The sequence below is a fragment of the Dromaius novaehollandiae genome, chromosome W (assembly GCF_036370855.1).
Source record: "Dromaius novaehollandiae isolate bDroNov1 chromosome W, bDroNov1.hap1, whole genome shotgun sequence".
Taxonomy (NCBI): domain Eukaryota; kingdom Metazoa; phylum Chordata; class Aves; order Casuariiformes; family Dromaiidae; genus Dromaius; species Dromaius novaehollandiae.
In genome coordinates this window covers 59,376,998-59,389,640 of record NC_088130.1, presented here as the reverse complement: position 1 = coordinate 59,389,640, position 12,643 = coordinate 59,376,998, and the positions used below count along the sequence as shown (strand labels likewise).

The window sequence follows — 12,643 nt, the reverse complement described above, 5'->3', positions numbered from 1 at the left end:
GTACATGGCGACACTATGCATCCCACTCCCTTGCAGCAGAGCCAGGGCTGGGAATAAGGCTCTTCGGAAGATCGAGTTTGCACGTTCAGATGTTTATTAGATTTCCATGCAAAGAGGAAAACTCTTTGAAAGGTTTGGTGGAAACGCGGAGCTGGCTGTTGAGCAGGGAGACCTGAACTCAACCCTGGCTCCAGGAATGCACAGCATACATTTTTGCTCCTGCTCTGCAAGGATCCTGAGACCTGCAGGATGCCTTCGTGACCAAGAGGGAGCCCAGATCTCTGTACTTCTCAGTCTTGGATCAACACCATTATGCTGCCACCTCGCTCAACCTCAAACTGCCAAAGCACTCGGCTACATCCAGGATACCAGCACACACCAGCAGCGCAGGGTTGGCCTGCCAGGACCTGCTTTGTCTGTGCTAGGCTAACGGGGTGCTGGGCTGGGTGCACGAGACATCCCTTCCACGATGCAGGACACGCACACCAGGACAGTGCCTCCCACCCCACTCAAGTGGCCAGCATGCATCACCTGGAAATGAGACCTCTGCTTGTGGGGTCTCCGCTATAGGGACACAGCCTTCACACAAGGCTGCTATGAGGCTTCACCAGAGGAGCTCTACTCTCCTTTTCCTGGGCTGGACCCCTCTCTCTTGGAAGCCCCTCAAGGGGTAAAGGCACGTAGGGCCATTCCCTGGTAGGCAGATCTCCTTTCTTTTCCATGCTAGGACTCGCATGTTCACCCGGGCAAGAAAGGGAGCCGGTGTCTGGCTCCCAGCTGACAGGCTGCAGCACAAGGCACTACAGCAAGCAGAGCGCTCCTCTGCCCACAGGCAGGACAGACCTGCCCGGCGCCTGCCTGGGCGTTGCAGGTCAGGCCAGGGGAGGCACAGAGGTGCACACCCCACAGCACGCTGGCTATAGTCCTGCCCGCCATTCCCACTGGCCTGCAGCACTGCAGGCTCCTACCAGCTCTCCCCACTCTCAGATGGTGATGGAGTTGGTGCTGGAGAACTGAGACACGTAGGAGGCCAGGATGGGGTTGGTGGGAAGGACTTTGATGGGCAAGTCCCAGCTGAAAGTGTCCACTTCGATCTGCTCCACCCCCGTCCAGGTGACGGCCTCCGACTGGCTCCCACGAACCACGCAAGTCCCCGCCGATTCCCTGGAGGTCACAAACTCAAAGTGCAGCCTCCACTTCAGGGACACTGTGGGCAAGAGCGGGGTCAGCAGCCAACGCCACAAGGGACAGGGACAGCAACTGAGTCAGTGCTGGCTGCCCGGGCAAGGGCACAAGCAAATATGCCCACTCACACAGGCCCAGCTCCCTCCCACATGACACAGCCCTGCAGAGGGTTTGCCAACAGGGGCAGGGCGATGACAAGGCAGGGCTGCCTGTAACACAAGGGGACATCGCAGCCCTCCTGCAGAGAGAAGCAGGGGCAGCTCCCTTCCCCGGTGGCCACTAACCGATGTTGGTGGTGAATCCCGGGGTAGAGCTCAGCGGGATGGGCAGGCTGAAGCTGCTCTGGGCCGTGTGCAGGCAGGCCTCCTGATGGCGGGCGTGCGTGCTGTAGGAGACGGGCTGCCCCCGCCGCCGCTGGAACTCCTCCTGGATGCTCTCCTCCGTCTGCAGGCTCACAGAGTACTGCAGGGCAACAGGCAGAGTGCTCGCTTTCACACGCTCGCACAGCCATGGCTCAAAGCCCTGGGGCCTCCCATCCCCCAGATGAGCACCAATTTGGAGCCCTTCCCCACCTCACACCCCAAAAGGACCTCAGATGTGAGGCCTCACTAGAAACTCCAGAGAAGCTTAGTGCCATCCCAACCACAACCTCACTCTCCCACACCTGAAACCATGGCTCTGCCCCATCCTCTCCGCACAGTGAGCCCGGAGCCAGCACTGACCTGCAGACATGGGATGTCTCCTTCTGAGAAGTTAAATGTCCCAATGACATCCTCTCCGATCTTATACACTGTTTTAAAGATACAGAATGTCCCCACCTTCCCACGAGTGTTGCTGATGTTATACAGGTCTGTGGAGAAAGCAAAGCGGAGAGAGTTGCAGCATAACGACTGCTCCATACAGCAATCTGGAGTCATTTAAGAGCCCACCACACAGCAATCCACACCTGCTGCCTGGGAACGGAGGACAGGCCCCGGGAGGGGGCATTCCCTTTGAGGTGCCTGCAGCGAGCAAAAGCAAACCACACAGTGTGATATGTCAGGGAAGAGGCTCTGCCTGGCTGCAGTAGGAAGAATCTGAGATGGGCAAGGAGGAGGTTATGGGATGATCCGAGCAGGTCCTGATGGAGCTGTTTCACAGCACCAGCTGGAGCTTTGCTTAGCTAGCAAGAGATTTTTGCAGGAGGCACTGAGCTGGGAAGGGGGCTCTGCCAAGGGCAGGCACGCAGGCATTGCCTGGTTCATGCACAGGATAGGACAGCAGGATCAAGCAGGGAGAATGACCTACGCAAGCTGCGTCGGGAGGTGGCCACCATGAGCAGTTCTGTCGCCAGGTCCGCCAGGCGAGAGTCTTTCTTCAAGCCCTCCTCCTCCTCCAGGAAGGGGTTGGAGGGAGCAACGGCCTCATCCTGCGGGAACTGGTAATCCTTGAGCCCTGGGGAGAAGTTAAGAGTCAGTGGGGTAGGGCAGGGTGCGGATAGGCCCGTGTCTGAAGGGACGACAACGCTGTGGCCTTACCGTGCAGGACAAGGACACGGAAAGGTACACGCAGGAGCTTGATGGGGGAGTTCACACGCTGGCAGCCGATGGTTAGCTTGTACACGTACTTCACTGACTGTCCCCGAAAAGAAGGAGGGCCATCTATGGGCAGCGTCTCACTGTATGAATCTGCAACGAGCGCAGAAGGGATTGCTTTCCAAGGCCAAACAGAAGTTCCTGGAGCTGTTGCTCAGAGACTCCCTGCACTGATGATTAGGAAGAGCAGCAGGGCTGAGCTAGGAGAAGTGCAGGGTGCTTTCTGCCACCTCCTCTTTCCCACAGCAGGCCAAACACATCCCCTGCAAGAGTGCACTCTCGCTCACCTCACATCACATGTGCTGCCATTCAGACACTGCTTCCAGCATACACAACCGCATGCACCAATTCTGCCTCAAAAGAATGTGAAAGATGTAAAACCCAGGAACACAAGCACATGAGAACTGAACTTACTCATCACAAGTTCAACCTGAATTTGCGTTTGCATACTTCCTTTATGTGCTGCCTAACAACATTTTCAAGATGAAGTCACATGCTGTTTTCCTCAGGGCTTTGCCTCATTCATGCACAAACAGTATTGAAGGGACAGAGATGTTGATCAATATTTCTTTTTATATTCACTTTACGCAACCCCCAAGCTCAAAAACAAAAATTAGTTTCCTGCTGGGCTTTTCTGTGAGGCTTACCAACAGTGGGTATAAATGACCAAGAAATAATTAACAACCCTCACGGTAATCTATGGATGATCCCCCTTTACAGACTGACAACTTACACCATAAAGACTCTGATTATGTGACCTCTGAGATACTGGGGTCTTGCTCTACACAGCATTCAGCCCTCTCAAAGCCCCTATCCACCACACAAATCTCAGTGCCTCTCAATACAGTGTGAGCACTTCTGCAGCTTTCCCAAACAGCACACTGTGTAATAAGAACGATGCAAACAGCATTCTGTGGAAAGTCTCCATCTACCTGGCTTGCCCACCATGATGCAGATCCCCCCTGCCAGAGGAAGGGTAGCATCCTGCTGTTAAATCACAGATCCTTCCCCAAATCTGGCACATCCTAAACTTTGAGGCTTAGATTAAAAGATAGGGTTACATTTTAAATATAACTTCCAGATTTAAAAAACAGGACTCAAAGGAAAAAACAACCCATAGTAGTGCCTAGAGCTCTGCTGCCAGGCGCTCGCACCTAAAAATGCAAGGCAGTCCTGCGGGAACAAGGCTAGGGTGCAGCTAAAGCTGAGACCTGTCAGGGTCTGAAAATATGACAGGGATGAAAACATGATATTTCAAAGGAAGGTTCAGGAGTGCTGCAGCAGACTGCTGTAATCCCCTACACCAGCTTTCATGGACTCATGCTTGGCTTAACAAAAGTACCCAGGAACATCTTCAAGCCCAGTCAAGTTAACTTGAACGCAGACCGCTGCCGTCCAGGGCAGCGGGGAGGAGAACGGGAAATGCACAGCCGCTTGCTACCTGGCACAAGAATGCCGAGACTCAGGAAGACCCAGCTTCAACACCGGTCCCAGGAAGAAATGCATTCCTGGCACTCCAGGTGCCTTCCTTGATCCACCCTGCTGCACCCTCTGGCTGCGCTCCTGCCCTGGGTCTAGGCAGCCTTCACTTCCTCCTCTCTTTATGATGCATCGAATATTTAAAGGTATTACAAAATTGAAGAGGAGGCAAAAACAGCCACAGAAATTACTTCAGGGCTTGAGAAAACGTTTAATGGTGATAAGTTTAAAGAGCGTGGTCTGGGCAATGTGTCCAAGTGATGAGAGGTGAGTCGACTTCGAAATACAGGTACCAAAACAAGGGGAAAATATGGAAGAATAAGCTTGTAGGCAACTGAATATAAGGCCTTTTATCAAAAGACAGCCTCACACAACCTCAGCTATACATGCCAGCTCTGAGGATATTTTAATAACATAGTACTTCACTGAAGCCGAATTAAGATTTCTTAGTATTTTTTTTGCCTTCCCGAACCGTGCAACAAAACTCAAAACTTCTGGAAAACAGGAAATGAAAAATTAAGATACACACCCACACAGCCTTAACTCTGCCTCCACGGAGCTGGCAAGAGCCCCCAGGAATGATCCGCAAGCATGCCAGCTGCAGGCTTGCACGAGGGGAGCCGAGCTGCATGCCGACAGGATCGGTGTGAGCAGCCTGGCAGAGCTGGGGCTGTGATATCAGGAGAAGGGGATGGGCCAGGCCCCTGTGGAGCCTGACTTCTGCTTGTAACCAAAGGAAGGAAGCAGGACTCCACACAGGGGTCACTTCATCGCTGCAGCTAGCTGCCCCGGAGAAGCAAGGTGCAATGGGAAAGGAGCAGTGGGTTTAGGTGCTAAAAAGCTCTGCCACCACACTGTGCCACACACAGTGGCATCGCACATGACACATCCAAGCGATATGTGCATTGCATAACCAAGGGGAAAAGCTGTAACATGCAGCAAAGGCATCTCAAAGCATAGCCGGCACAGTGTCTTTCCGGAGGGGCTGTTTCCAAACGCAAGGCAGACACAGGCTGCTCATGTTCAGTGTAACCAGAGGCAGAGTGAGCACACACAACACACTACATCACTCCAAGGGACACACTAGCACTAGCTTAGCTGCAGGCTAAACAGCTTTTACCTGCAACAGGCAACGCACAAAGAAATCCCCTTACAGTCCACCCCAACCACCTGAGCCCTGGAGCCAGGAAAAATTGTTGACAAGAGGCTTTTCCAGAGACTTCCGAGCCTGTCTGAATCATTCCAGAAAAAGGGGCTCCCCCTGCTCCTGGAGAACAAATGCTCCAGCCCAACACTTGCCAGCAGCAAGGAGCACAAGGGAACCCAGGTGAGAGTCAGGGCATTTGAGATTGCTGCCTCCTCCTCCCTGGCACAGCCGCTTTCAGAAGGCACAGAGGCCGTTGGCTCTGGTGTGGCACGGCCAGCTCCCAGCACTGGCACGCTGCTGTAATTAGTAAGTGAATGACTAGATAACAGGATAACTGGATAATACGGGTTGCAGTTTAGGACACATACCCAGTAAACATTCCTGGATAGCACTGCACCACCCTGCTAACCATCTAGCTGAGCCAGGTTCGTTTAGCCCTGTCCGTTGTTTTGTCCAGTCAGGCTCCTCGAGGCCTAGAATGGCAGCAGGTCACAGCTTCAAAACCAGCATGTTACAGCTCATGGCTCCTTGGTCTCGTCTGCAGCTCTGCTCTCACCTCCCCAGAGCTGAATGCTCCAGCAGAAGCCCTTCCACCACAGGCACTGCATCTCCGCTCCTTCACTTTGTGACTTGAGGAACCTCTATCACCCAGTCACAGCAGACACCCAGGACAACCTGAAGAGCCTGTCCATGTATAGCCCGTAATGCTCAGTGTCATGCCACTGCAGGACCATGGGCTGCTGAAATGCAAAGGAGGCCTGTCGTGAAATGACAGGCTCAGGCATAAGTCTGCCAACTGAGATAAAGCACACACTTGTATTTTCACAGCTGTCTATTCGGGCAGAAGCCCCTGACACAGGAAGTTGCGTGAAACTAGGAAAATCGGTTACTGCAAATTCTCTGTGAAAAGAATGAAAATTTATCTAAAAAGCAAATGGGAAAGTAGCAATGAAGGAGAAGCTGAAAGGGGGCCCAGTGGAAGAACATAGTTTGAGGGTTTTGAAGGGATGGAGAGCTCTGAGCCGCAGAAGATCGGAAGTGCTTGCTTTCATGGCAGAGAAGTCAGGAAAACCAGGCCAGACAAGACTGTGATTTGAAGGACAGCCATAACCTTCAGAGGAAGCATGGACCTTCAGAGGATGCCAACTACATTCCAAGAATATTCCAGTGCAGCCAAAGAAAAAAAGGCAGGGAAAAGCAGGTATGTGTTTCTGTTCTTTCAGCTGCAGCCAAAGGTATTTCAAGAGCGTTTCACGCCTTGCAGCTACACAATGGGCCTGTGGCAAAGGACATGGGCCGGGGCAGAACTGAGGGACACTTTGCAGTATGTAGCCCTGGTAAGCTGGAGAACAAACTCTCTGGACGACGCAGCAGGGAGCGGTTCCTTAGCGTTCACACTCCCACCAGGGGACCCGGCCTTCTGTGAGCAACAGGTCTCCCACTTGCAGCACTCAGGTCTGCAAAGCCAATTTGAGAGCGGAGCTCCCAAGAGGTGAACACTTTGAGCAGAGGAAGAGAAGACAGGACTCACAGGACTTTGACTCCCCAGGATCCAGTCGCAAGTCACAGAAGAGAATCTTTGGTGGAGTGGACAGGATACACTGACCCCGCTCTCCTGGAAGAGAAGAATAACCAAGTGAGTGCCGCACAGCCTCGAGACCCACACTGAGGGGGCACTCACCATGTCCAGCTGTGCCTTACCCTCACCAGAAGGAATGGGGAGGAGAAGGGGCCAACAAGGAAACATCTCATTCCCTGGTCAGATCACGAGACGTTCCCAGAACAGCTCAACTGACAGCCCTTGTGTTTTGCTCCAACCCTCGTGTTTTGCTCCAACTTAGCACTGCTTTGATGTCCGTGCTAAAGAGGCCCTGCAGCAGCCATGCGCCAGGGAATTACACAGGGAAAGCCACACAGACTTCCTTTTTGTGTCTACGTGCACTGCCCTCAGACACACATTACACTCTGCCTGATTCCTGTTCACTGTGCTCTCACTTTCCCCTACCCAGGAAAACGAGAGAAGCACTCACCTCTGTTGGGGACGAAGACTGTCTCGTTCTCTGCCTGCACATCGTGCTTGCTGCCATCCGAGGGGGGGAGCGCTACCCGGTTCTCGCTGGCGTGAAACTGACAGTGGATTTGGGCGCTGGCCCACGCCAGCATCTCGCTGAGAGCAAAGAAGAGCAACATTCGTGTCTACACTTTAATCTGGATTAAAGCAAGTATGAACTCAGAGAACTGCAGCTTTTCCTGCTTATCTCCATGTACAATGGCTCTTCTGGAAAGAAGGCGGCCTTGCTTCACTGTCACTGAAGCCACTCTCAAAGCCCCCCTCCAGACAGGCCTTCAGGGCAAACTTGAGCTGGGACATCAACCCAACGCCACTGCTACCTCAGCTGCCTGACAGCCACTGACGTCAGGCTTCACTCAAGGTTATGTGGGCTGAGCCTGAGGGCTCTTCCTTAGCAGCAACTTTTGCAGCCCCCACTAGCTTCAGAGCCACAGCACACTGGGCATGGCACAGACGCACAGTGAGGAAACGTCCCTTCCCCCACTTAGCCTGCTGTACGCAGAAGGCAAAAGACAGAAAGCAATATAGGTCATCAGCTACCCTGTCCACAGAGAGCTCCTGAGAGACAGCATGGCCTGTGCAGAGTCCCGCAGGGATCTTCCACCAAAATTGCTGAGGTGAAGTGTCCTGAGATCCAGCCCAAGGCCTTCTTCACTTGGCCACCCTTCTCATCACTGGCTGGCCAGCAGGGCACAGCTGGGACTGGCCACGGGTATGCACTAAAGCTCTAGCTGTCACATGTAGGCCATGCCTGGCAGAAGACTTTTAGCTATCACAAATGAGAAGTGACACAAAAAACAGTACTCTGAGTTGCCTCTGGTGATGGCGTGACAACCAGGGAAATGGATGGGCATAATCAAACCGGAAACGATGAAGACCTCCAACGTGGGATCAGCTGCCCCTTCACACAGCGCCTGACTGCCCCAAGCACAACACTCTCTGGGTCAGGCAGGCTAAATGCCCCCTCCCCACAGTATCGTCCATCCCAAAAACATCAGCTTCTGCTGGACTTGTCAGACTGGAGATGGACACTCTGGGCCAACCCCAGGAGTGCCACAGCTCTGCTTACTCCAGAGATACCTCTCCTGGCTGCTGCGCTCTTCCCACAGGTCTCTGGGAGGCAAAAATAAGGCCTCATCTCCTGCCCTGCTCTGAGGTTGGGCCATCTTTAGCGCAAACTCCTGGGGCACCTATAACTGTATCTGCAGCACCGGGTTATGGCTGAAGCCCCAATTCAGCTGGGATGGTGGGGAGACCACACTGAAAAACCGGCACAGAGCTGTGATGGGAGAGAACGAGCATGTACCTTGATTGCTCACAAAAGGCAAGGCTTATGGCAGGGAAGGCTGTAATAGCCACATTTTTTTTCCTAGAAAGCAAATGCAGATTAAAACACATGAAGTACAAAATCAAGTATGGCTCACAGACAAAACACATGCACCACAGAGAGGTCTACGAAGCAGTACCCAACCAAAGCAGTGGGTACCTGTCACCAACAATGATCGTGGAGGCTGCAGAGCTGCTAGCACACAACCCCAGCCTGGCTCTGCGACAGGCGCTGAGCAGGACCTTCAGTCCGGGCCCCTGCTCAGGGCTCACCCACTCCAAGGGCGTAAGGCACGAGCACAAGCCCAGGGTCTGCACTCTGCTAGCTGTCAGGAACCACACTACAAAACTCTGCAGTCTCCCTGCCCGTGGTATTCATTATTTCACCTGATGAGGAAACACTGAAAGGAATTCACTGGAGGGTAAAGGGGAGGCAAGGGTGTCATTTTGCTGCCTTTCTGTTCAGTCACAAGAATTGATTCCCGATATGAAAAATAGTCTTGCATTTTGGATTTCACAATAGCCTTAGCTGTTCCACAGGGTATTTCCCATGGCATCATTCACATCTTTCAGTTTCCAACCCCCTTATCTATCTTTATTTTAATAGCTGTACTATTAATTTAGTCAGTGTCTGGTTCCTCTGGTGTTATCTAGCATCATGACCTCATTAGTCTGCTGCATTCATTTCAGCTGATCAATTATGTACTACTTGATCATTTGTATGTTCTCGCTGCTTTTGCCCAAACAACACACTAGATTCTCTACCCAGTTACTGCTAACCCTACAAGTTGTAATTCTGTACCTTCAAATGCACCAGTGTGGCTTTTTTGTAAGGTCTCCTAAAAGATTTTCATGAGACTTCTGCTATATGAAAACAGAGAAATGCGCTTGTTTAAGAGATGTGTTTACTAATTTTATATAACCTTAGCATGATTACAATACCTTCAAACACAGTATTCTTGTCTATTCAAACACAGTGAATCTTGTCTTCATTTATTTTCAATACTGCACAACAAAATGCCCCTGAATTGTTTTATTTTTTTAACCAGACACACAAACAAAATTTGCATTTGCCTTTCCGCTGGCAGACCTTGCTCTTCCAGCTGGCAGGATATGAAAGGCTCCTGCCTTAGCGCTGAGGACACTTCTCCCTTCTCCCGCTTTTCCTTACAACTCCTGTAGCCTGCAACAGCCCCAGTCATCACTCCACACAGCCTTTGTGCAGAACAGCTTTGCCTTGTTTTTTTGTGCCTCATACACTACAATCAAATTCTCTTTCTGCCATTTGCTTGCTACCCTATGCTTCAAATACACGCCTCTCAGTTCTTCTGCCTGTGCAGCAGCTTTCGCCAGCCCTGAAACCTATTCCTTGAGAAGTCTATCTGTTTACTGCAGTGACTGCGCTTTGATCTGGCCACTGCTTTTACACTATAGCTTCAGTTTCTAATCCACCCATCTATTAGGTGTTCCCGTTCATATGATTTCACCTGGTCAGTTTGGTCACCTCCTTTTTTATTGTAAAAATTTCCTTTTCCTTTCTATAGGCCACAACATTCCCGAAATTCACAAATGGAGCTTCCATTACTATGCTGCGAACCTCCAGAGCTGCTTCACCTTATATCTTTGCAGTCCTACATGTTTCAGAGGAATAGGAGCTGCAGTGACTTGGTCCCAGAACAGAGCGAGAGCTCCACTTTGTGCACAGTCAGGCCAGAGCTCACCATCCCCTCACACGCTATACTCCCAAAACTGGGAAAAACAACACTACCACTTTACAAGACAAAATTCTGGAAGCTAGATGCTCATGCCATAGTTGAGTTTGAAAGTTTAATTCATCAGGCAAGCGGAAACCCGAAGAAAAGATGGAAAGTCAAGGAAGTCAATTAAAGGGGTCCTACGGTGGTAACACAACAAAACACTGCTTTGCTGCTCTTGAGACTGGAAGCACTGACAGTGAGTCCACCGGATCAGACCAGAACAGACATGTCTGAAATTCGTACCGGCAACGAAAAAATGCTGAACCATTCAGAGCTGGAAATCGATACTTCCCAGGAAGGACCCAAGAGAAGAAAGCAATCTCCAACCCCTGCAGAATCAGAAAAGGCCACACACAGAGCAACACGAGGCACAGAGGCTTTGGGTGAGTTCTTCCTATGTTGAAACACTCCCTGTGAGTCAGTGGGGAAAGCTCCTCTCTGCTCACCTTTCCTCAATGCCTACTTCAGGCACAAGGATGATACAGAGAGAGACGGTGCTCAAAGGCTGGGCCACAGAGGACATCTCTGACTGCCTCCTCCCCTCTGCAGGCACTGCTTGTCCCTTTGATTGCCAACCCCGGAAGCAGGATCACCCTGACTTGCCTGTGCAGTGCCAGGCATAAAGAGTTCCTTCCAAAACTATAGGAAATAACGATGTTGCCTGGATGTTGCCCTGTAAGCCTGCCACTCTGGTGTAACCAGACACCCTGGTTTGATAGCCAGTTTGGCTTCATTTTCTGCCAGTGACTCAGCTGCTGAGGGCACACTTGAGGGGCAGTTAGGACCATCTCTCAGCATCTCAAACTGCATACTTTCCTCTAGTCTCTCTTGGGGGCAGAAAACCAGAACTGCCTCAGTTTCAGCCCCGACAGCAAACAGAGATGGGGCCAAGCACCATTTACATAATACCTTGGGGCAGAGAAGACACCAGGGAAGGCTAAGCTGGCACTGCTGCCCCACAGCCCAGCTGTGACTACTCCTGACTGCTCCGTGCTGGAGGGACCCGGACAGTGCCACTGCAGGGTTTTGTGTGCAGAAGGTGCCACGAGCGGCGGCTGCTGTACCTGCTGGCAGAGGTGGATGAGGCCGATAAGGGGTTGGTGAAAGTGATCACGCACTCCAGCATCTCCCCCGCCAGGAACACAGGCCCACGGCCCAGCTTGGCCAGCACCTCAATCATGGCTTGGACAGCTCTGCTGTGCACCTGCCAAAAAAAACCCGATGTGTATGGAGAGAGGGCTGGATGCTCTAACGGCAGGGGGCTGGTGGCAGCAGGGCTGTGCAAACGCACGCAGGGAAGCCAGGAACAGCCCCAGTCCCATGCGGGCGCGCAGACATGCATGGAGGTCAGTGACAGCCCCAGCCATCGGCATGCACGTGTTCAGGGGCCATAAGCATAAACACGGGTACCAGGGGGCGAGGGTCAGCCCCGGCCACAGGCACAGGTACCGGGGGGGGGGGGCGAGGGTCAGCCCAGGCCATATGCACACACACACACACACGCACACACACACACACACACACAGAGGTCCGGGGGTGGGGGGGGGCGAGGGTCAGCCCAGGGCATACGCACATGCACAGGTACAGGGGGGGCCAGGGACAGCCCTGGTCACACACACACACACACACACACACACACACACACACACGGGGCGGGGGGGGGGGGGGGGGAGGACAGCCCTGCCCCTCCCCCCAGGGGGCAGGGACAGTCCCGACTGTAAACACACGATCGCGAACACACATGGGGGGGGGGGGGGGGCAGGGAGAGCCCCGGCCGCGGTACACAACCGCACGCACCCCACAACCCCCCCCTCCCGGGACGCCCCGGCCCCACTTACCGCCCCGCAACGGCCCCCACTCGCCGCCCCACACGCTCCGCGCCGCTCCGGGCCCGGCTTCCCCGCCGCCGCTCGGCGACTCTCGCGCCCCGCTCGGCACCGCTCGGGCTGCGCTCGGCAACGCTCGGGCTGAGCTCGGCAACGCTCGGCAACGCTCGGGCTGAGCTCGGCAACGCTCGGCACTGCTCGGGCTGAGCTCGGCAACGCTCGGCACTGCTCGGGCTGCGCTCGGCACCGCTCGGCACCGCTCGGGCTGCACTCGGCAA

At 53.2% G+C, this 12,643-nt stretch overlaps 1 protein-coding gene across 1 annotated transcript; it reads right to left on the bottom strand.

Moving 5' to 3' along the window:
* Positions 1-76: 76 nt before the first annotated feature.
* Positions 77-12,518, bottom strand: LOC112993615 (RAB6A-GEF complex partner protein 2). Its single transcript, XM_064499671.1, has 9 exons — positions 12,378-12,518; positions 11,604-11,743; positions 7,416-7,552; positions 6,917-7,000; positions 2,703-2,852; positions 2,473-2,619; positions 1,908-2,035; positions 1,470-1,647; positions 77-1,207 (listed from the first exon to the last, which is right to left on the bottom strand). The coding sequence occupies exons 2-9, from the start codon at positions 11,717-11,719 to the stop codon at positions 984-986; spliced, it is 1,164 nt and encodes a 387-aa protein (XP_064355741.1). The 5' UTR covers positions 11,720-11,743; positions 12,378-12,518; the 3' UTR covers positions 77-983.
* Positions 12,519-12,643: the final 125 nt, after the last annotated feature.